General features: G+C 35.6%; 1 protein-coding gene across 1 annotated transcript in view; it reads left to right on the top strand.

Annotated features, from left to right (window-relative positions):
• Window positions 1-21,272, top strand: part of LOC128232200 (prothoracicostatic peptides-like) — a 42,763-nt gene extending 21,491 nt beyond the window's left edge. Inside the window, exons 2-3 of the mRNA XM_052945612.1 lie at window positions 1,379-2,379; window positions 19,742-21,272. Coding sequence (XP_052801572.1) covers window positions 1,392-2,379; window positions 19,742-19,851 — 1,098 coding nt within the window. The 5' untranslated portion in view covers window positions 1,379-1,391 and the 3' untranslated portion in view covers window positions 19,852-21,272. The remainder of the gene's footprint in view (window positions 1-1,378; window positions 2,380-19,741) is intronic.
• The last annotated feature ends 5,847 nt before the right edge of the window (window positions 21,273-27,119 follow it).

The following is a 27,119-nucleotide window of genomic DNA, read 5'->3' as shown; positions in this document are numbered from 1 at the left end:
TCCGCAACAATTATAGATACTCATTATTTTTCATATTCGAACATAACTGTAGTATTTACGAATTTGAACCTTAAAGTAAAGAAAACATTATCAAGCGGTAATTGTACCATGTTTGAGAGACTTTGTTTTGTCTGCACATTAACTCTGATATCGGACATATAACTAGTAGGATTGGCCTAACCGTTCAATAACAACCATACGGATAAATCTGAACACTATTTGCATACGCTATATATTGAACGTTATCCTTGACAACATAGTACCATGTAACGTCGCCCGCAGACATAGCGCTCGTGTATAACCTCAAGAACTCTGGTTGTTTGGTGCTGTTACTACGAAGTGCACGTAACCGATATCTTGCAATGCATATCTGTGCAAAAATAGAGATGTCTTATTCGCACACCTGCGAACAAAACAATTCTCTGAAATTCAACTCGCTCAAGTAAATTACGTAGTATCGCTATATAGTGCAGTCAGACAAGGCGTACTAATACCCCATGCCGAATAGAAATTGGCGGTGTTGTATGTGCGAATCATCCCATCTAGACATCAATGACAGTTTAATATTACTATTAGATTGAAGACGAGTGTCATATTTACATGATTGGCCGATATTAATGGGTCTGGTCACATGCCGTTCTCTGTCCGTCTTGGAAATAACGACGCTCAAAATCTCGGGAGTTTTTGTCGGCCTTCATGTAATCTCATATCGAAAACACTTTTTTCAGTCTGCTGAATGTCATCGTTACTCCATTAATCGTCCCACCGTCCTGATTCTGATGGATAAAATGACGAGCTGACACATGTCTTGGAAAGGATCATTTTGTTGGTTTTACGTTTAGGTCCATTGTATTTAGAAATGCAAAATTCATTTTTTCAGTCATATTTAAGAATCACATATCTAAATGTCAGAATACAATACATTATACAGACGGTACATGAGTTTAACTAGCTTATGATTAGACATTCCACTTATAAAATGCTGAATTATATACACAACATAACCATTCAAGCAATTCAAATCACGAAGTAGTTCGTCCGTGTTCAACTCTGCTGACGTCATGTCGAATCAGTATTATATTGCGCGATGTTAAAATGACGTCAGAGATCAAAATAGTGCGTCATTAAAATGTTATCTGTTATGTTATTGCGGTGTCTTAAGTGTGATTTAAACCCCAGATTTTCATATCCGACTTCAAAATACCTTTTGAGATGAATACACCCCTCCCCCGGATCAAAACGCAATACGATAAACCATATTGTATAAAGTACCTTTTCACCCTTGTTATATCTATACGTAACATTTGAATAAAAAAGAAATTTAAAAAAGATCAGAATGCACCCAAAATTATTTAAAATGTGTGATTATTTATTTCAGACACCACGCTGGAATGATGACACCAAATTCCAAGTGCCTATGGACTATCCTACTAACTGCAGTCATTTCCTTATTGTCCGAAAAGCTTTGCTTAGCAGACTCAACGTTTGCAGGCGCTCAAACATTTCCAAATGGTAATCAGTTGACGGACGACAAACTTGTTTCAAATAACGAGCTGAAACGTGCTTGGTCAAAATTCGCATCTTGGGGGAAACGGGGGTTTGAGAATTCGTTTTCTGTATGGGGAAAAAGGGGTGATGATAATGAAGTTGCTCAAATAGAACCCGACAAAAGAGCCTGGTCGAAGTTTGCATCTTGGGGTAAACGTGATATGCCAATGGAGAGTGATAAGCGTGAATGGAGTGGATTTCATTCTTGGGGAAAACGAGATGATGACACTTTGACACTTGACGACAGACTTCCAGGCATCCGACCGATAGACTTACACGACGCTGATAAACGAAAATGGAGCCCTTTGTCAACATGGGGAAAACGAAACTATGATGACTTTACAGATGCCGAAAAAAGAAAATGGTCAAAATTTGCGTCATGGGGCAAACGTGCGGATGAGCTTTCTGATATGGACAAAAAAAAATGGTCTAAATTTACATCGTGGGGTAAGCGTAGTGAAACAAGCGACGATGCATCTGATGAGAATGACACGTTGAGTGAGGACAAGAGGAAGTGGTCTAAATTCGCATCATGGGGCAAACGGGACGACGAGAGCATGGATAAGCGAAAGTGGTCACAACTATCGACATGGGGGAAGAGGAACGGACTCTCAGGCGATGATCTTAATACTGATAAAAGAGCTTGGTCGAAATTTGCCTCATGGGGCAAGCGATATCGCACGCAACAACCTTGGGTGAACCTAGGTGCCTGGGGAAAACGTCGTTGGACGGGCCTAGCGACTTGGGGAAAGCGATCTACTGATCCAGACAGCAAATATATGGATGTAGACCAGGCTGCTTATAGACTCATGAAGTACTTTGATATGAATGGTGAGTTGCTTATAACACGTGGTAAAATACTCTAGCTACATAGATGTAGTAAATTACTCTAATATATAAACTTGTAAACGGCAATATTTAAATTCATGATACTTAGCTGTCCTGTATTTGAAAAGCATGCTCATTTCTGATCAAAACTATGGTTAAGTCAACTCTCCTATCCAGTTTAAAACAAAAGTACACACCAGTGGTAGTATATTGATCAACAAGTTACATGGACAAAAGCGGGCGGTTGAACTATTTCCTGTGTTTGTAAGTTACAGAAAGCCCGAAATGGGCGTACTACTTCTCATAACGTTAATTAGATCTGTAAACATACAGTTTCACTAATTTTAAATATAATAAAAGAAAAAAAGTTAAAAACCATTAAGATGCATTGCACAAAATACCTGAACTCGTTCATGAATATGTTATTTAACAAAAGTAGGATAGAAATGTGAACTGTCTTGGAGTGGTCATCGAAAACGCTGGCGGAAATCACTAGTGTTAAACGACTAGCAGTATTAAAATGTCAATGTTCGGACATGTCAGTCAAATAATTGCTACAATCATTCTGGCAAATTCATAAAGGACTCATGAAATCATAAAATATCTTCTTCAAACTTATTTGCATTTGCTTTCAATAACTCATACTTAAATATTTTTTTAGTTATGGCCCTTCATAAACTAAATCGAATTCAGCAAATCAATAAACTTTTCTTCTAATTCTTCTCGTTTTAGGAAGAATTCAAGAACAATGACTCTGTGAACAGTTGTACCATAATGGCCTCCCTTCGTTTGATTGGTTTCGTTAAAACACAATATATTAAGAAAAATAATGAAAATATTTAGATATATGTTTAATTATTTTTGAACCATACCGTTAATCATACATACATGTTAATTTTTTTAAAGATTCGAGTTAAACTACAATTATGTTTTGTTTCTAAGTATTAAGATTTCAAACAGCTCCGTAATACCTTAAGAACATTAATAAATTTAAATAAAATATATATGTATATCCATCAAACATAATATGTAAGTTTTTGTTTACCTGACTATAACTTGTCGTATTTTAATATAACTGAGTATTTAAACGATTGAATAAAAAATGCGAATTTTATTAGGTCAGTTCGGAAACTTTACGACTGACCCTCGTATTATTAAATGGAAAGCGACCAGCCACGGGTTGGTTTTGTTAGTTATGTAATTAAACACTAAACTGTGGCGACAATATCGCGCTCAGAGAATGCAGTATGTTTTTTCATTGATATATTCTTTTCATTGATAATCTACATCAGATACCGAGAATTAATTTCTCCTACGCCTGATTCATATCATAAAACATGATGTAAAGATCACTTTAAATGCTACTATTTTAATGTACTTTTCGAATCGCCCTCAAATGAATCCTGTTGTGATCTATGTCAGATGCCATAGAATCAGAAATATATAGTGAAAACCTTTTTTTCTTCATAACTCAAAGCCAACAGGAACGCAGCTGAAGGCGGTAATTGCGTGTCGATGCTTAAACGAGAATTCTTAATCCGGCAAAGCATTGTTGAAATTATTTTTTAATTATAATGATTGCAACACACATGGTTTACTCTTCTCGTCTACCTCATTTATTTTACCACGTAAGTGATTTCTGTAAAGAACACTAGATGGTTGTTCTAACTATATAGACTTCGTCGTATTAATGTATGTTTTTTATCTCTCTTTCTCTTGAATAATATAAATTGCTTCTTTGGAAACACCAGAATCATAATTAGTAAGATATACAATGTAGGTGAATGTCAAAAGTCAAAGAGAATACTAATCTGTGTGAAGTTATTAACATGTATATCCATAACGTAATAACATTGGTTTGAAGAGCCTCGGACTCAACCATGATTATCATCGGATAAGGTCATCATCTAAGTCAAGGCTTTGAGCCTCACTTGGATGCAACCTGTGCGATTCATTGTAACCGAACATGCACAGAGCCCGGGCGGCCCCAATTTAACCGGGGATGACGCACATTGAGCCTGGTCGGCCCCAATTTCAAGCGTAGGGTTATAACACGTATTAGTAAAAAGAAATACACGTTACTTCTACCATGACACGTAATAGTACAAAGCAATGCAAGTTACTTCTACCATGGCACGTATTAGTACAAAGTCATACACGTTACTTCTAACATGGCACGTATTAGTACAAAGCAATGCACATTACTTCTACCATGACACGTATTAGTACAAAGCAATACACGTTACTTCTACCATGACACGTATTAGTACAAAGCAATACACGTTACTTCTACCATGACACGTATTAGCACAAAACAATGCACGTTACTACTAACATGGCACGTATTAGTACAAAGCAATACACGTTACTTCTAACATGGCAAGTATTAGTACAAAGTCATACACGTTACTTCTAACATGGCACGTATTAGTACAAAACAATACACGTTACTTCTAACATGGCACGTATTAGTACAAGGAAATACACGTTACTTCTACCATGACACGTATTAGTACAAAGCAATACACGTTACTTCTAACATGGCAAGTATTAGTACAAAGCAATACACGTTACTTCTAACATGGCAAGTATTAGTACAAAGTCATACACGTTACTTCTAACATGGCACGTATTAGTACAAAACAATACACGTTACTACTAACATGGCACGTATTAGTACAAAGCAATACACTATACTTCTAACATGGCAAGTATTAGTACAAAGCAATACACGTTACTTCTAACATGGCAAGTATTAGTACAAGGAAATACACGTTACTTCTACCATGACACGTATTAGTACAAAGCAATACACGTTACTACTAACATGGCACGTATTAGTACAAAGCAATACACTATACTTCTAACATGGCAAGTATTAGTAGAAAGAAATACACGTTACTTCTAATATGACACGTATTAGTACAAAGTCATACACGTTACTTCTACCATGACACGTATTAGTACAAAGCATGTTACTTCTACCAAGCGTAGGGTTATGACACGTTTTATTACAAAGTCATACATGTTACTTCTGACAAGCGTAGGGTAATGACACGTATTAGTACAAAGTCATGCATATTACTTCTACCAAGTGTAGGGTTATGACATGTACAAGCACAAAGTCATGCATGTTACTTCTACAAAATATAGGGTTATGACACGTATTAGTACAAAGTCATACATGTTACTTGTACCAAGTGTAGGGTAATGACACGCATTAGTACAAAGTCATACATGTAACTTCTACCAAGCGTAGGGTTATGACACGTTTTAGTACAAAGTCATACATGTTACATCTACCAAGCGTATGGTGATGGCACGTATTAGTACAAAGTCATACATGTTACTTCTACCAAGTGTAGGGTTATGACATGTATTAGAACAAAGTCATAAATATTACTTCTACCAAGAGTAGGGTTAGGACATGTATTAGTACAAATTCATACATATAACTTATATAGCAAGTGAATGGTTATGACACGTATTAGTACAAAGTCATACATAAAACTTATATACCAAGTGTAGGGTTATGAAACGTATTAGCACAAAGTCATACATACTACTTCTACTAAGTGTAGGGTTATGACACGTATTAGCACAAAGTCATACATGCTACTTCTACCAAGTGTAGAATTATGTCACGTATTAGCACAAAGTCATACATGCTACTTCTACCAAGTGTAGAATTATGTCACGTATTAGCACAAAGTCATACATGCTACTTCTACCAATTGTAGGGTTATGACACGTATTAGTACAAAGTCATACATATTACTTCTACCAAGTGTAGGGTTATGACACGTATTAGCACAAAGTCATACATGTTACTTCTACCAAGTGTAGGGTTATGACACGTATTAGTACAATGTCATAAATATTACTTCTACCAAGTGTAGGGTTATGATACGTATTAGTACAAAGTCATACATAAAACTTTTATACCAAGTGTAGGGTTATGACACGTATGAGCACAAAGTCATACATATTACTTCTACCAAGAGTAGGGTTATGACACGTATTAGTACAAAGTCATACATAAAACTTATATACCAAGTGTAGGGTTATGACACGTATTAGTACAAAGTCATACATATTACTTCTACCAAGTGTAGGGTTATGACACGTATTAGTACAAAGTCATACATAAAACTTATATACCAAGTGTAGGGTTATGACACGTATGAGCACAAAGTCATACATCTTACTTCTACCAAGAGTAGGGTTATGACACGTATTAGTACAAAGTCATACATAAAACTTATATACCAAGTGTAGGTTTATGACACGTATTAGTACAAAGTCATACATATTACTTCTACCAAGTGTAGGGTTATGACACGTATTAGTACACAGTCAAACATATTACTTCTACCAAGAGTAGGATTATGACACGTATTAGCACAAAGTCATACATGTTACTTTTACCAAGTGTAGGGTTATGACACGTAATAGTACAAAGTCATACATAAAACTTATATACCAAGTGTAGGGTTATGACACGTATTAGCACAAAGTCATACATGCTACTTCTACCAAGTGTAGGGTTATGACACGTATTAGCACAAAGTCATACATACTACTTCTACCAAGTGCAGGGTTATGACACGTATTAGCACAAAGTCATACATGCTACTTCTACCAAGTGTAGGGTTATGACACGTTTACGCACAAAGTCATACATGTTACTTCTACCAAGTGTAGGTTTATGACACGTATTAGCACAAAGTCATACATGCTTCTTCTTCCTAGTGTAGGGTTATGACACGTATTAGCACAAAGTCGTATATGCTACTTCTACCAAGTGTAGGGTTATGACACGTATTAGCACAAAGTCATACATGCTACTTCGACCAAGTGTAGGGTTATGACACGTATTAGCACAGTGTCATACATGTTACTTCTACCAAGTGTAGGGCTATGGCACGTATTAGCACAAAGTCATACATGCTACTTCTACCAAGTGTAGGGTTATGACACGTATTAGTACAAAGTAATACATATAACTTCTACCAAGTGAATGGTTATGACACGTATTAGTACAAAGTCACACATATTACTTCTGCCCAGTGTAGAATTATGACACATATTAGTACAAAGTCATACATAAAACTTATATACCAAGTATAGGGTAATGACACGTATTAGCACAAAGCCATACATGCTTCTTCTACCAAGTGAAGGGTTTTAACACATTAGTACACAGTTATACATATTACTTCTACCAAGTGTAGGGTTATGACACGTATTAGTACACAGTCATACATATTACTTCTACCAAGTGTAGGGTTATGACACGTATTAGTACAAAGTCATACATATTACTTCTACCAAGTGTAGGGTTATGACACGTATTAGTACAAAGTCATACATGTTACTTCTACAAAATATAGGGTTATGACACGTATTAGTACAAAGTCATACATGTTACTTGTACCAAGTGTAGGGTAATGACACGCATTAGTACAAAGTCATACATATAACTTCTACCAAGCGTAGGGTTATGACACGTTTTAGTACAAAGTCATACATGTTACATCTACCAAGCGTATGGTGATGGCACGTATTAGTACAAAGTCATACATGTTACTTCTACCAAGTGTAGGGTTATGACATGTATTAGAACAAAGTCATAAATATTACTTCTACCAAGAGTAGGGTAAGGACATGTGTTAGTACAAATTCATACATATAACTTATATAGCAAGTGAATGGTTATGACACGTATTAGTACAAAGTCATACATAAAACTTATATACCAAGTGTAGGGTTATGAAACGTATTAGCACAAAGTCATACATACTACTTCTACCAAGTGTAGGGTTATGACACGTATTAGCACAAAGTCATACATGCTACTTCTACCAAGTGTAGAATTATGTCACGTATTAGCACAAAGTCATACATGCTACTTCTACCAAGTGTAGAATTATGTCACGTATTAGCACAAAGTCATACATGCTACTTCTACCAATTGTAGGGTTATGACACGTATTAGTACAAAGTCATACATATTACTTCTACCAAGTGTAGGGTTATGACACGTATTAGCACAAAGTCATACATGTTACTTCTACCAAGTGTAGGGTTATGACACGTATTAGTACAATGTCATAAATATTACTTCTACCAAGTGTAGGGTTATGACACGTATTAGTACAAAGTCATACATAAAACTTATATACCAAGTGTAGGGTTATGACACGTATGAGCACAAAGTCATACATATTACTTCTACCAAGAGTAGGGTTATGACACGTATTAGTACAAAGTCATACATAAAACTTATATACCAAGTGTAGGGTTATGACACGTATTAGTACAAAGTCATACATAAAACTTATATACCAAGTGTAGGGTTATGACACGTATGAGCACAAAGTCATACATCTTACTTCTACCAAGAGTAGGGTTATGACACGTATTAGTACAAAGTCATACATAAAACTTATATACCAAGTGTAGGGTTATGACACGTATTAGTACAAAGTCATACATATTACTTCTACCAAGTGTTGGGTTATGACACGTATTAGTACACAGTCAAACATATTACTTCTACCAAGAGTAGGATTATGACACGTATTAGCACAAAGTCATACATGTTACTTTTACCAAGTGTAGGGTTATGACACGTATAAGTACAAAGTCATACATAAAACTTATATACCAAGTGTAGGGTTATGACACGTATTAGCACAAAGTCATACATGCTACTTCTACCAAGTGTAGGGTTATGACACGTATTAGCACAAAGTCATACATACTACTTCTACCAAGTGCAGGGTTATGACACGTATTAGCACAAAGTCATACATGCTACTTCTACCAAGTGTAGGGTTATGACACTTTTACGCACAAAGTCATACATGTTACTTCTACCAAGTGTAGGGTTATGACACGTATTAGCACAAAGTAATACATGCTACTTCTACCAAGTGTAGGGTTATGACACGTATTAGCACAAAGTAATACATGCTACTTCTACCAAGTGTAGGGTTATGACACGTATTAGCACAAAGTAATACATGCTACTTCTACCAAGTGTAGGGTTATGACACGTATTAGCACAATGTCATACATGTTACTTCTACCAAGTGTAGGGCTATGGCACGTATTAGCACAAAGTCATACATGCTACTTCTACCAAGTGTAGGGTTATGACACGTATTAGTACAAAGTCATACATATAACTTCTACCAAGTGAATGGTTATGACACGTATAAGTACAAAGTCATACATATTACTTCTGCCCAGTGTAGAATTATGACATATATTAGTACAAAGTCATACATAAAACTTATATACCAAGTAAAGGGTAATGACACGTATTAGCACAAAGCCATACATGCTTCTTCTACCAAGTGAAGGGTTTTAACACATTAGTACACAGTTATACATATTACTTCTACCAAGTGTAGGGTTATGATACGTATTAGTACACAGTCATACATATTACTTCTACCAAGTGTAGGGTTATGACACGTATTAGTACACAGTCATACATATTACTTCTACCAAGTGTAGGGTTATGACACGTATTAGCACAAAGTCATACATGCTACTTCTACCAAGTGTAGGGTTATGACACGTATTAGCACAAAGTCATACATGCTACTTCTACCAAGTGTAGGGTTATGACACGTATTAGTACACAGTCATACATATTACTTCTATCAAGTGTAGGGTTATGACACGTATTAGTACAAAGTCATACATTAAACTTATATACCAAGTGTAGGGTTATGACACGTATTAGCACAAAGTCATACATGCTACTTCTACTAAGTGTAGGGTTATGACACGTATTAGTGTAAATTCATACATATTACTTCTACCAAGTGTAGAGTTATGACACGTATTAGTACACAGTCATACATATTACTTCTACCAAGTGTAGGGTTATGACACGTATTAGCACAAAGGCATACATGCTACTTCTACCAAGAGTAGGGTTATGACACGTATTAGTACACAGTAAAACATATTACTTCTACCGATTGTAGGGTTATGACACGTATAAGCACAAAGTCATACATGCTACTTCTACCAAGAGTAGGGTTATGACACGTATTAGTACACAGTCATACTTATTACTTCTACCAAGTGTAGGGTTATGACACGTATTAGCACAAAGTCATACATATTACTTCTACCAAGTGTAGGGTTATGACACGTATTAGTACACAGTCATACATATTACTTCTACCAAGTGTAGGGTTATGACACGTATTAGCACAAAGTCATACATGCTACTTCTACCAAGAGTAGGGTTATGACACGTATTAGTACACAGTCATACATATTACTTCTACCAAGTGTAGGGTTATGACACGTATTAGCACAAAGTCATACATGCTACTTCTACCAAGTGTAGGGTTATGACACGTATTAGTACACAGTCATACATATTACTTCTACCAAGTGTAGGGTTATGACACGTATTAGCACAAAGTCATACATGCTACTTCTACCAAGTGTAGGGTTATGACACTTATTAGTACACAGTCATACATACTACTTCTACCAAGTGTAGGGTTATGACACGTATTAGCACAAAGTCATACATGTTACTTCTACCAAGTGTAGGGTTATGACACGTAATAGTACACAGTCATACATATTACTTCTACCAATTGTAGGGTTATGAAACGTATTAGCACAAAGTCATACATGCTACTTCTATCAAGTGTAGGGTTATGACACGTATTAATACACAGTCATACATATTACTTCTACCAAGTGTAGGGTTATGACACGTATCAGTACAAAGTCATACATAAAACTTATATTCCAAGTGTAGGGTTATGACACGTATTAGCACAAAGTCATACATGCTACTTCTACCAAGTGTAGGGTTATGACACGTGTTAGTACAAAGTCATACATATTACTTCTACCAAGTGTAGGGTTATGACACGTATTAGTACAAAGTCATACATGCATTTTCTACCAAGTGTAGGGTTATGACACGTATAAGCACAAAGTCATACATGCTTCTTCTACCAAGTGTAGGGTTATGACACGTATTAGTACACAGTCACACATATACCTTCTACCAAGAGTAGGATTATGACACGTATTAGCACAAAGTCATACATGCTACTTCTACCAAGTGTAGGGTTATGACACGTATTAGTACACAGTTTTACATGCTACTTCTACAAAGTGTAGGGTTATGACACGTATTAGTACAAAGTCATACATATTACTTCTACCAAGTGTATGGTTATGACACGTATTAGTACAAAGTCATACATATTACTTCTACCAAGTGTAGGGTTATGACACGTATTAGTACAAAGTCATACATATTACTTCTACCAAGTGTAGGGTTATGACACGTATAAGTACAAAGTCATACATATTACTTCTACCAAGTGTATGGTTATGACACGTATTAGTACAAAGTCATACATATTACTTCTACCAAGTGTAGGGTTATGACACGTATTAGTACAAAGTCATACATATTACTTCTACCAAGTGTAGGGTTATGACACGTATAAGTACAAAGTCATACATATTACTTCTACCAAGTGTAGGGTTATGACACATATAAGTACATTGTCATTCATGTTACTTCTACCAAGTGAAGGGTTATAATACATTAGTTCAAAGTCATACATGTTACTTCTACCAAGTGTAGGGTTATGACACGTATTAGTACAAAGTCATACATATTACTTCTACCAAGAGTAGGGTTATGACACGTATTAGCACAAAGTCATACATGTTACTTCTACCAAGTGTATGGTTATGACACGTATTAGTACAAATTCTTACATATAACTTATATAGCAAGTAATGGTTATGGCACGTATAAGAACAAAGTCATAAATATTACTTCTGCCCAGTGTAGAATTATGACGCGTATTAGTACAAAGTCATACATATTACTTCTACCAATTGTAGGGTTATGACACGTATTAGCACAAAGTCATACATGCTACTTCTACCAAGTGTAGGGTTATGACACGTGTTTGTACAATGTCATACATAAAACTTATATACCAATTGTAGGGTTATGACACGTATTAGCACAAAGTCATACATGCTACTTCTACCAAGTGTAGGGTTATGACACGTATTAGTACACAGTCATACATATAACTTATATACCAATTGTAGGGTTATGACACGTGTTAGTACAAAGTCATACATATAACTTATATACCAATTGTAGGGTTATGACACGTGTTAGTACAAAGTCATACATATAACTTAAATACCAATTGTAGGGTTATGACACGTGTTTTTACAAAGTCATACATATAACTTATATACCAATTGTAGGGTTATGACACGTATTAGCACAAAGTCATACATGCTACTTCTACCAAGTGTAGGGTTATGACACGTATTAGCACAAAGTCATACATGCTACTTTTACCAAGTGTAGGGTTATGACACGTGTTAGTACAAAGTCATACATATTACTTCTACCAAGTGTAGGGTTATGACACGTATTAGCACAAAGTCATACATGCTACTTCTACCAAGTGTAGGGTTATGACACGTGTTAGTACAAAGTCATACATATAACTTATATACCAATTGTAGGGTTATGACACGTATTAGCACAAAGTCATACATGCTACTTCTACCAAGTGTAGGGTTATGACAGGTATTAGCACAAGTCATAAATGCTACTTCTACCAAGTGTAGGGTTATGACACGTATTAGTACACAGTCATACATATAACTTAAATACCAATTGTAAGGTTATGACACGTATCAGTACAAAGTCATACATATAGCTTAAATACCAATTGTAGGGTTATGACACGTGTTAGTACAAAGTCATACATACAACTTAAATACCAATTGTAGGGTTATGACACGTATTAGCACCAGTCATACATGCTACTTCTACCAAGTGTAGGGTTATGACACGTATTAGCACAAAGTCATGCATGCTACTTCTACCAAGTGTAGGGTTATGACACGTGTTAGCACAAAGTCATACATGCTACTTCTACCAAGTGTAGGGTTATGACACGTATTAGCACAAAGTAATACATGCTACTTCTACCAAGTGTAGGGTTATGATACGTGTTTGTACAAAGTCATACATATAACTTATATACCAATTGTAGGGTTATGACACGTATTAGTACAAAGTCATACATATAACTTAAATACCAATTGTAGGGTTATGACACGTGTTTGTACAAAGTCATACATATAACTTATATACCAAGTGTAGGGTTATGACACGTACTAGTACAAAGTCATACATATAACCTCTTCAAAATTCGTTAGTTAATAAACATCTTAATATAAAAAAAACGCCTTATGCTCGACAGTCATTCATTCGACCTGTTTGATTTCTAGTAATTGTTGGTCATGGCGTGTCAACCTAGTAACGCTTTGATTAATACATGCGTGTTCTACTCCTCACATGAGAATTAAATCCATGTTTTTGTTCTTGTTTTGTTTGATAATGAATCAATTTAATTGCAAATAAATTACATTAACAACTTTGTTTTTCAGACAACCGTATTCAACCGTATTATGACGGTCACGACATTATAACATTGTCGCCTTTGAAATTATACGGTTTTGCACCTTTCCCTCTAAAAGTAACTCGCTCATGGCTTGTAAAATGCACTTTTTTTAATTACGAAATAATAAAGTGTGGCAACTCTTAAGGACTGTTAAAAAAACTACCAAAAAGTTGGAACCCTTCAGCAAATGTTGATATTTGCTCAAATATTGTCCTTGAAGACCACAATTTTCATTAGCGTTAGTAACGCGATTGAAAATTAATAACGGCTGTGTTGTTGCGTGATTGGTTGATTGACATTTTCACATGATGTTATCAATGTATCATTAAGAGGTCAACATATCCACTACTTTTGTTAAAGTCCCGGAGGTCGTGTGGACTAGCCGGCTGTTTTCTAATTTTTTCTTGACTTTAATGGCGTGGGTTCGAACTAAAACTAAATACCTTTTTATGCTATAACTATATTTTTCTGCAATTTCGATATAATCGAGTAAAATAATGATAAAATAAGTGTTTTCAGATGCATTACCGGGAAAACTATTTTTTGGTCCAAAAACATGAGCGAGTCACTTTAAATGCGCACAATATAGGTTGAGGCAATTTTATTTATTTTTAATTTCAATGCATTATCGTGTTGAACTCATTTGAATTGAATGATCAAAATAAAAATGAAATCATATGATTTAGGCACAGATAAAAAATATTAGCGATGTTTTGGAGCTTTTTATAAGAGAATGTGCGGTCTATTCTCATTCATCAGAGGTTTGATAATGATAAATGTAACAGTACGTATGGAATCATCATTCTGGTGAACGAGAATAGTGTGGCCATGTAGCTGTGAATAATAAAAAACGTTTATAAAGGCTTATACTTTTTATCTGTACCTAAATCCTATGCTTATTTTATTTTTATTTGTATCAATGTTAAATGAGTTAAGCATGATAATGCATAAAAAAATAACAACAACATTTTTTGCATCGACCTATATTGTGCGCCTTTAAATACACTTCACGTCCATTGCAGGAAAGCTCTGAATAGCGAAGTTGAAAAAAAGGAATGTTGTACCGACGTTTACTCCTACAGGCCATCGCGTTTACCTACCCTTACCTCATTAATGTTTAAAGCAAATACGAGTCAATAAAACTAATGGTTAAAATGAAAAGCCAGGTTGATTTCCTCTTGGTCATTTGCGGTGGTGTTTGTGAACACGGGGATACGACGCGTTACTGTAGTATAGACATGAGCGCATGACAGCCGTAACTCCTTCTTTCCTTATATGGAGTTACGACTCCCTGGCATTAAAGCCTCGTACTGTAGTGATCGGGGAGATACGGCCCCCAGGCACGCAGATCTTACGAATCTGAGCGTTTGGGTTACATTATTTATTATCTGGGGGAGGCTGTCGGAATTATTGCCTCGTACTATAACCTACAAGACTCGATTGTTTTAATTAATTACATCAGTATATCAGTTGTATACATGGGTCTTATTTAATGACTTGTAACATCTGAGGTTCGCATCTATGATGACATTTCGACATTATATAGTATGCGTTTCACATTTAGAATCTTTTATTATACATTGATTATTTTCGATAAAATTTGGAAAATTATAATATGCTTTCCGGTGGATTGTAAAAATTTGTCAGTGAAATAATAATAATAGTTCACTGTCCCAAAAAGTAAAACTATCAATATGATGTTGTTAACAGTTGTGAAATTTTAACTCGCTCTGACATCCATTTTAAACTCCGGTGCGCATTTGGCTCACACAATTTTAACGACGTAACATTCGCATACAAATTGGCTTGCTTTTCTTGAAGAAAAAAAATAAAATTAACGTTCATTTCATATCATTTATAGGCATATGATGAAAAACAAACACTTATTTGTTTCAGTGCAAGATCGCAAATAACTCTAATCGAGTGAGTATCAAACATACATAGCTTTTGTCGCTCACTTGGTGAAATATATAGAGGCTAATTGATTGTTTCAGTGTTCGATCGTAATGTATCATTATTTCACAGAGTCAGCACTAAATGCAAATGCCTACTAATGGTGTTAATGAGGTGAAATATATTGCGATCTTCACTGAAACAAACACAGTTTCTTTATGTTAAATGCCTTAAACGTATAAATTGAATGTTTATATAGTTCCACAGAAATGCGCGCTAAATTATGTACGCACGGAACGTCGTTTCGAAAATGACGTCGTTGAAATTTAGTCCTAGGGCTAGGCATGTGATTGGAAGTTAGTGCGTGCTTAAATTTCAAAGCAGTGAAACGTATCAAAATTTATGATCACTGTTTGAAACAATTAAACAACATTTGTATTTCACTGATAAATCTTTGTTTATCACCGGGAAGCATAAAGTAAGTTGCATGCATACTCGGACATTCACATTTTTTCTCTATGCATTATGAGATCTTTCAAATGATAGCTCAATAATATTCAATTATATTTTGGAAATTGTTCTGCAAAAAAATGTTTTTGATTTCAATGCAAGTTCAATATAAATAAGAAGTTGAAAACTGTTTTATTTCTGATAAAATCAGATGGCTTTTTGTCAGATAAACTATTAAAGATAGCCTGAAGGTTTGAAGGAATTTGGTCTTCCGATTTTTAAGGCGGTTCTTTTTAAAATCGGGACTGGTTTAACAATGAAAAATTCATTAAGACTCAGATATCTTCGAATTCGTTGCATAAACAGTTTTGCGATATATAATGCGAGATCAGGTTTGACACATTTCAGCAAAATTGATACAATTTAAATGATTGTTTTTTCTATATATATTACCAGAAAACTTTTGTGACTACATCACTTCGTTCATCAGTATATGAAATACACAAAACATGTAATTATGAAAAATCTTTTAGAAAGCATACGACTACATCCACATACTTGGTTTGACATTGTTCAATGACAGCAATGATACCAACAAGATACTCGTTCCTTTACGTGAAACCGTACTTTCGAATATACCCCTGGGACGCGTAAGTCCTATACCAAAAGATGGCATCACCAACAGTTTTATTTGTGGTTTTATCGCGAGGGAACAACATTCAGGCGTGTGCAGGAAACATAATTAGTCTGAATAATTTACCTGGTGATAAAATGTGAAGTACAACATGCACTCGTAACAAAGTCTGGTTACTCTGACCAACATGAAAAGGTTGCGTAAGGAATGCAATAATAAATAATCCGGGTCTAACGAGTTGAAAGATTGTAGATTACATGCTCGTTAAGACTTTAAATACGGGTAGTCACATGAAACCGCATTGAAGCACAAATGATTCGTATAAGATATTCTTTGTGTAGTGCTAGTCATCAAATACATGTTCAAGAATAAAAATACCGCCAAATAGTTATGTAGTTAACAAAAAAACGAGAATAAGATGCAATAGTGGACCCTGATCTTACATTAACGACGTCAATGATATTTTGTTGCGATAAAATTTATGTGGCGTCGATGAAACAAGTGACGCCGTTGAATCAGACGCTGTATATGCTAGATTCAATTTTCTTTGAACTGTTATATTTATGCATTTCTGTTGGATTACCGCTGCGAAATTTTTCACATAATGTGTGTAAACATAATCACTGACTTTTTTAAAATTGTTGTTCCTCTGTTTATGTAAACATTTGATTAGTGCACGATTAATCGTGTCCTTCTAAACGAGCACTTGTACTCGGCAAACAATCCGTATATAAGATCAGCATATTTAATGAATAAGAATAGTTCATACAGTTTTGCACTAGTCATATGTATGCTGATGTTCCGCTTGTTCCCCACCAGATCACGTGTTTTGTGAGGGCTAGAGCAGTTTAGATGTGGGACAAAGTTTTATTGCTGCGAACTTAGGAAAGACAAAAAGCACTCGGGTGTTATTTCAAACAAATATCTTCATCAAATATGTTCAAACTGAGTATAAAACCAATAAAAGAAGTCCCCCAAGCACCTCGTTCAGTGAGCCAAAACAAGGTGATACCAAGCGACGGTTTGATGATTAAATCGCACGAGAAAAATACTATTTGGTTTGTGTAACATTCAGGTTTTCGACCTAATAATTAAAGCTCCGCAAAAACAGTGACATAGTGTTTCCTACTTATCTCCCTTGAAATAAAATCTTGTTTTCTAATGGGGAAATTACAAGTCATTAGAGCTCCAACATTTTTGGATTTAAAAGAATGGAAATTGAAGCATCGATAGATGACAATGGATTTTGTGTTTGCATAAAAATTATACATTTGACACTCATTTTTACCATTTTTTCGCCTCCCGATAAAAAAATGTTACAAAAATTTGGGAAAAAGTGAATTAAAATTGAGAGATTGGTTTAAGGTACTTGTGCACACTGTGAAATCAAACGTATTATAACATCCCATAACAAGCAAGCATGTCGTAGAATAGTCTAAAGATAGTGAAAATCTGAAACTAGTTAATGGTAATAAAGTTGTACCCATTTGTATTACCATAACTCTGTAATACATATTCCCAAAGTTAACTTCCTTGGAGTGTAGTTTGTATAAGAAGAGTTATATCGACGCCACTCAAGCTTGGACATGGTGGCTGTGTGAACTGATACATACTGCAAGAACTTCTTATTCAACCATACTTTTAAAGATGATCACGAACCTTGGATTATTAGTCAAACATGGTTGTTTTACTGGGCAAAATCCATCTATATAATTTAATTCAAATAGAAAGTTCTCAAAGAAATGTTTATGAAAAAAGCAAGAATTTTCTGCGTGACCCATAGTAACATGGTTATCCCGATTAACTTGCCTTCTAGTCCCCCCGTAAAATGGCTTCAATAGTTTCATTAACCATCACAATTGGCGACGCCACAACTAGTGGTGCCATTTGATGCTGTGTTAATTTGATTAACAATATAACAATATTGTAAGTATAAGGTTGTGTTGATCGTGTTCTTTATTTAAACTAAAAATCGATGTTAATGACTTTAGCTATGCTGTTGAACTATTTGTTTTAACTCCCCATTCCCAAACAAAATGTTTTCAAAATAATGGTAATTAAAATACACAATGGTAGTCGAATAGCTTTTCAAAAGTATACCGCTCATGCACACTAGGTGTTGAAGAGAATGTCGACTAAAGTACTCACTGTGTGAACCTTTCAATGAAAAAGCATCTATTTAGTAATAAGATCTAGATGTATTTCTTTTTGACTGTTTTGACAGCTTATACCCGTGATCATTCCGTTTACACGTCAGCATGTTATGACTCTATCAAGTGCTAGTAGTTTATCAGTCTCTAGAGCGTCAGGTTACAACGATAGGCAATGTAGGGGTACTCTCCCTTCACTTAATACAGACATAATGTAGGTCATAACAAGTTGCTTTTAATTAAGTCATCTCAAACTTGTAACCTGCTGCTTTCAGGGAACGGAAGTATAGTATTTTACCCATTATCGAACGGACGTTTAATTGTTGAGCATAGTATGCGCACACTTCGGCTTGCCTTAGAACAATTGCCAAGAAAAATATAACAAGTCCTTGTTTTACGTATATTTGTTCGCTGTACCGTCAATCTTGACCAATGCCATTCAACATTAATTGTACATTTTTGTGTTTTGTTTTTATTAAAAAAACATAGTTTAAAACTATCTGACAATGTTACGTTTGTTTATTTCATTTAAATGCTACTCTATTCTATCGGACAGTCAAAAAAGCTCCCGAATGGCTTGTTTTTGAACACTTTAATTGCTCGTATATAATTTCCAATAAATTAGGATAATTATTTCGTTTGGCCGTGAGTCACGTCATCATTTATACGATCTACTTATCTGAATATAAGTATAAACAAGGATAAGCAATTTGTTCTTTTATTTTCAGGGGATGGGGCCTTAGATTTGGACGAGATAAGTACCTACATCCGCACTCTGATGTCACTTCCGTCCAGAAAAGACATGGGAGAAAAGGAACCGGAAATGACGCAACAGTGATTCAGCACTTACTGAAACATGTGTAAAAAAGACAATATGAACATTGTATTGTCAAATACATTTATGTAAATTACTGGAGGTTTATGCTTGTCTATGTATTATTTTCACTGGTCAATTTTTTCGTTATTTAAAAACAAAGGAATGAACTGGGAGTGTTGGAAAAAGCAGGCAAGAACACAATTTCAAAAAAAAAATACACAAATTCATCGAACAGTATTAAAAAAAAACACATTTCAACCATTTCCTTGATTTTAATTAAAAACTGGTATACGGTTCATGAAGGTCATTCGATTTCACAACATATAAATTTAAAGACTCCGTTTAATTTCATTTTCATTGCAATTGTCTAAGAAGTAATCTTAAACCTAAATTACTTGAAATACTGAAATTTATTTTATTTCTTTTCCCAAGGTTCTTATCAATATAACGTATATCATTGTTTCAACTGATAGATTCATTCACTCTGCATGCAACCTGATGTTTTAAGTTGCCGGACAAAACGGTCAGTCTTGCACTCAGTACAGTAGAGAAATAATGAAGTGTCGGCTGTTTTATTACTATGTTAAGATTTTTAATCAAACTTTGACTAAGAGAAAAATATCGATCGTGTACACGGGCATAAATTCTACATTATATTTATAATTTACCAAGAACGCAGAAGTACTTAGCAGAGTTAACATTCGGAACTCCTCGGCCATTTTCCATCGAAAACAACATCGAATGTATATGGACGGTTTACAATGTCAGAAATCTTTACAATTAACTACGCTGAAAGTAGATCGCGTAGTAATTTCAATTTGGCAGTTACCCTTAATGACTTTGGGTATCTTTATTATGTATGCAATAATTCACTTCACTGGCAATCATTTTGAACTTAGTTATACAAAATACTCGTAAAACACTACAATTAATTAATACTATTGTTTAAACTTTTTTACGAACTACCGCTGATGTACCGACATACATTCGAGGTTGTTTTCGGTGACAAATGGTCGAGTAGTTCCGAATGCAGAGTTTAATTGAGCAAATGGCCATGCAGAGAAGCAAACAAAACATAACATGACCTTGTTAATGACACAATGATCGAGTGACCAAACGACACCGTTTTTGTAATTAGAAAGCGCACATCACCGTTGACAACTCAAGAATGACTGCAGATAGTGTTAACAAATGTGTTCCAACTTAAAAAAGATTCCTAAATTAGGTAGCAAACTTGTATTCATGTTTGCGATGATTATAAAACCAACATCACACTAAAGGAATAAAAAAAACTTTGAACTATAAATGTTGTTGAAATAATTTCGATACAAGCCAGTATAAGATGTACACCTACATTTTTGTATGATATATTTCATTTGCGAACCATAAATGCAATCCCATGCAAGAAACAGTTGTTGAGAAATAAAATTTTGTACCATCAACTCGTTTGATCTTTCTTCAAAAGAAATGGTTTACCTTTTTTGTGAACCTTCGTTTCGCAATGGAGTTTCAGTTGAACATTACAATGGTTTGTTCCAATGGGTTCCGAACAAAACTACATTACCTCCAGGCACTGGTTGAATGTCATACTGGTTTCGGCAGATTGGTTCAGAGCAAGACTACATTTCCTCCAGGCACTGGTTGAATGTCATACTGGTTTCGGCAGATTGGTTCAGAGCAAAATTACATTACCTCCAGGCACTAGTTGAATGTCACACTGGTTTCTGCAGATTGGTTCACAGCAAAACTACATTACCTCCAGGCACTAGTTGAATGTCACACTGGTTTCTGCAGATTGGTTCACAGCAAAACTACATTACCTCCAGGCACTAGTTGAATGTCACACTGGTTTCTGCAGATTGGTTCACAGCAAAACTACATTACCTCCAGGCACTAGTTGAATGTCATACTGGTTTCTGCAGATTGGTTCAGAGCAAAGCTACATTACCTCCAGGCACTAGTTGAATGTCATACTGGTTTCTGCAGATTGGTTCACAGCAAAACTACATTACCTCCAGGCACTAGTTGAATGTCATACTGGTTTCGGCAGATTGGTTCACAGCAAAACTACATTACCTCCAGGCACTAGTTGAATGTCATACTGGTTTCTGCAGATTGGTTCAGACCAAAGCTACATTACCTGCAGGCACTAGCGGGATGTCATACTGGTTTCTGTCAATAGGTTTAAAGCAAAACTACATTACCTTCCCGCACAAGTTGTATGTCACACTGGCTTCTGCCAAAGAGCAAAACTACATTACCTCCAGGCACAAGTTGTATGTCACACTGGCTTCTGCCGAAGAGCAAAACTATATTACCTCCAGGCACTAGTTGTATGTCACACTGGTTTCAGCCGATTGGTTCAGAGCAAAACTATATTACCTTCGGGCACTAGAAAGTGCCTCATAAGAATTGTAAATATAATACAATATAAAATATAATTGTAAAGATCATTCGTAAGATATTCCAAATACTTGGTCCAAAGGTCCCCCCACCCAAATTCCGCATGCCTATTTCAATGATAAATTGTCGGCGTATTGTGGTATGGTAATGGTGTACATTGTTTGTCAAAGTCTTCATCCATCGCCTTCTTCTCCCCTTGATCAGCGTAACAACCATCTGCAGCAGGAGCGGAACAGCTGAAATACAAACCCCACCTGCACCTTAAACGTTATAAATTCCATCGTTCGAACACATTTCATTTGCTTACCAGCTTGTACCATCAAGCACTTTCTCCTTTTTCAAACACCGTTTTATTCTCTTTGTAGAGCCTACTTTACGCAATAAAGTTTCAATTCTATATTAGTTTATGCAGATCGGTCAAGAGGACAACGCCTACCTTTAACTTTGTCAATATGGAAGTATACACCACCGCCTTCTTCGCCAACTTTCAGGAAATAGTAAGCATTGTAAAGACACGTTATATACACTTTATACCGTATAGGCTTTGTCATTAGGAAATTCGACAATGCAGTTCGTTTAACGTAGTGCTTACGGGATTTATACACGTAGTTGTACAGTTTGGGGCTGTCTATCAAGTCTGAACTTCTCATTACAACTTCTCATTAACATGAAAAACAGCAAACTGATCTTAACAACTCGACCATTCGAAACAGAAAATTGATCTTAACAACTCGGTCATTCGAAACAGCAAATTGATCTTAACAACTCGACCATTCGAAACAGCAAATTGATCTTAACAACTCGACCATTCGAAACAGCCAATTGATCTCAACAACTCGACCATTCGAAACAGCAAATTGGTCTTAACAACTCGACCATTCGAAACAGCAAATTGATCTTAACAACTCGGTCATAAGAAACAGCAAATTGATCTTAACAACTCGGTCATTCGAAACAGCAAATTGATCTTAACAACTCGGTCATAAGAAACAGCAAATTGATCTTAACAACTCGGTCATTCGAAACAGCAAATTGATCTTAACAACTCGGTCATTCGAAACAGCAAATTGATCTTAACACCTCGACCATTCGAAACAACAAATTGATCTTAACAACTCGGTAATTCAAAACTGCAAATTGATCTTAACACCTCGACCATTCGAAACAACAAATTGATCTTAACAACTCGGTAATTTAAAACTGCAAATTGATTTTAACAACTCGGTAATTCAAAACTGCAAATTGATCTTAACAACTCGGTCATTCGAAACAGCAAATTGATCTTAACACCTCGACCATTCGAAACAACAAATTGATCATAACAACTCGGTAATTCAAAACTGCAAATTGATCTTAACAACTCGAAACAACAATACCATTCGAAACAACAAATTGGTCTAAAAAGTCAACATATCGGTCGCCCAATCTTCATTTTTAGACTATCTGCGCATGCGCGCAGGTAGTCTTAAGACCGCAAACTCCAAAGAACTACTTCTATTCATGTCGTTATAACCCATTGTTTTGTCTCAATGCGCTCTATGTTTAGCAGAAGGACGTCGAAACCATAAAAATAGATTGGTTGTATTACAGTCCGAGTATGAGTTTTTGCTTGTTCGGCTATTTCCGCGCTGTAATTCTGTATCCCGGCGTTTTATTTTTAGCAGAATATAACTATTTTTAGATCGCTATATTTATCAGATTAATGTGGATCAAAATAAAGGAGGCTCTGGTAGGAAGGTAACATACTGATATTCACTTCGAGTTTAGCCCATGATGTTCCAGAAATTATTACCGACCGCAAGTGTCCCATCGCCTGCAAGGTTTGTTATTATAACATAACGTGACCCTGAAGCACGCTTATTTGTAATGTTGCATTTATTATTTTACTTTTATGAGATAAGAAACAAAAATGATTGTCTGAGTGTCAAAATAGTTGTATCTCAGGTTTCGTGTTGCTAATGCTTCAAATACTATAATTTACCTGCTACACAATAACAAGATACTATTCATTCTTTGATTTTAGGCGTTTATATTTCTAATGAGATGTTTTTATTTTTTAGCATAAAAGCTTCGTTCCGGTGTATTCTTGCCATAGTTTTAGACATTAGGCTTTCAATTTATATAAGCACACATGCCCTGATACGACAGTGAGTCATGCACACGTTTGGTGAAGCAAAGTAGTTCAGATTAAACCTGTAAAACATCCAAAGAGTACGTAGCATTCATAACAGCACTAGTACTATTTCTACACAGATACTTACATAAAACATAAATAACATTAAATTTATCAATAGACTTTAAAAATCACAATCATATTCTCATTCTTAGAACAGACAAGTCCCGATAATCTAAAAATAGTTTCAAATACATCAACTGACCGATATTCTTAACATAGTTTCTACATACATTAACTGACCGATATTCTTAACATAGTTTCTACATACATCAACTGACCGATATTCTTAACATAGTTTCTACATACATTAACTGACCGATATTCTTAACATAGTTTCTACATACATTAACTGACCGATATTCTTAACATAGTTTCTACATACATCAACTGACCGATATTCTTAACATAGTTTCTACATACATCAACTGACCGATATTCTTAACATAGTTTCTACATACATTAACTGACCAAATGTTTGTCCTCACCGCGGAAAAAACGACCATCTGATAAGTTCTGCATTTTGAAAGGAATTATGCTTAAGTTGTTCGTAAAATAAAATCATCTTCCCTAAACAATTAAAACGTGTATGTTCATAAAACTTGCCTAACGTATGATGTCTAATCAAAGCACCGAAAACCCTTTAGAAACGATTGAAAGGGGCATGCATTATAACTTCAAATACATGTACATGGGGATGGGGGATACGTCGACTGAAGTGATAAGCTGTGCATTTTGAAGGGAATTATTGCTGGTCAGGAGTTGGTATTAAACAAATGATTTTTCTTAAACAAAATGTGTATGTTCATAAAAGGAAATGGTATATATGATGTATTATACTTTCATACAGTATGATATCTAATCAAAGCAACGAGAAAACTTTAGAAACGATTGAAAGGGGCGTGCATTGTAACATGAAATACATGGGGATGGGGGTTATGACGTTTAACAAGTGAACAAGTGGCGTTTACATATACAAAAATGTCTGTTTCCTCGCCCAATCTGGGCACAAGCTCTCTTGACCCTCAGCACAGTTTTCACTTTTATCTATGTGCCCTTCACCCATTCCAATTGTTCAAATAAAATTTGCAACTCTCACATATTTGCCTGCAGATGGTCTTTCAGCGCATTCACGCTTTGATTAAGCTAAAGCTGTAGCCATGTAACCGTTGTTTCATAATTATCAAATAGATAATGACATTTTTATGTCCGCCAGAAAAAGGGGCGATGCTGCAAGGGACAAAGCAACATTTAAAACATTTTGTAGTATTGTGTTATGCCAAAATGATCCAAACTTTTACGCAAACAGAAATATAAGACAACACATACTTTGAGATGCGTGTTATGGTATCAATGAACGGCCGTGAAAAAATGTTGGGGTAAACGCTCTGCTATGGTCCAAAATCCATATGCTTTCAATTCGTTAATGACATCAAGAAGTTCTGGTCTGGAGTGATTCACACCTCGTGCGGTAGTTCCTTCCTTTGATTCTTCTTGTCGTGATCAACATGTCTATCCTAATCATCGATACCATCATAAGCAGCAGCAGCAGCAGTAGCAGCAATAGCAGCAGCAGCAGCAGCAGCAGCAGCAGCAGCAGCAGCAGCAGCAGCCATCGGTTTAAGACACCCACCATCATCCCAACGAACGTCATTACCTTGATTATTCGAGATGAACGCCTTAACCATTAAGTAACTCGTGGCCCAAATCCTTTACATGTCTATTATTATATTGACGTAAACAATGTTAAATTACACTGTTTTTGTTTCTCTGTTGTTGTTTTATTGTATATTGTGTAAATGTATTTTCATGCAATAAACTATAATTCAAATAACCATAAGAGCTTAAAAACTTGTTATCAAAATTGCCTTTCCCTATTCGCTCTATGCTTTTAGCAGTTTTCCCGGATGCATCTTCGAAAGTAATTTGTGTTTTCTAAACTGAAGTGCTTAGATGCATCTACATCTAAGAAACACTTAAAAATTTTGACGCAATTACTAAAGGGCGCAGCGCATTCTTTAGCGGAGCCCTGCTCCCCCATAGTGGTACAACATGACCGTTCAGTTCGACTCTTGAACATCTTGTCACTGGTATCGTAAACGTGGAAACACATCGAGACAGTGAAAATGAGAAGCCAATCTGTTGGAAAGGACCAGTGTACATTGTATTCAAATGATTTAAAAAAGGTCGATGGGTTGCTCTATTGCTGATCATATAACCTATTCAGACTCAGCAATCCACTGATCATATTACCCGTATCCTAGTTACACTCAGTAGTCCCATGATCCTATGACCCGTACTCTATTTAGAGTCAGCAATCCACTGATCATACGATCCGTACTCTATTCAGACTTAGCAATCCACTGATCATATTACCCGTACTCTATACAGACTCAGCAATCCACTGATCATATTACCCGTACTCTACTCAGTCTCAGCAATGCACTGATCCTATAACCCGTACTCTATTCAGACTCAGCAATGCACTGATCCTATAACCCGTACTCTATTCAGACTCAGCAATCCACTGATCCTATTACCCGTACTCTATTCAGACTCAGCAATGCACTGATCCTATAACCCGTACTCTATTCAGACTCAGCAATCCACTGATCCTATAACCCGTACTCTACTCAGTCTCAGCAATCCACTGATCCTATAACCCGTACTCTACTCAGTCTCAGCAATCCACTGATCCTATAACCCGTACTCT

Source organism: Mya arenaria, chromosome 4 (genome assembly GCF_026914265.1).
Source record: "Mya arenaria isolate MELC-2E11 chromosome 4, ASM2691426v1".
NCBI lineage: Eukaryota > Metazoa > Mollusca > Bivalvia > Myida > Myidae > Mya > Mya arenaria.
Note: the sequence above shows the minus strand (reverse complement) of the source record. Positions and strands in the feature narration are given on the sequence as shown.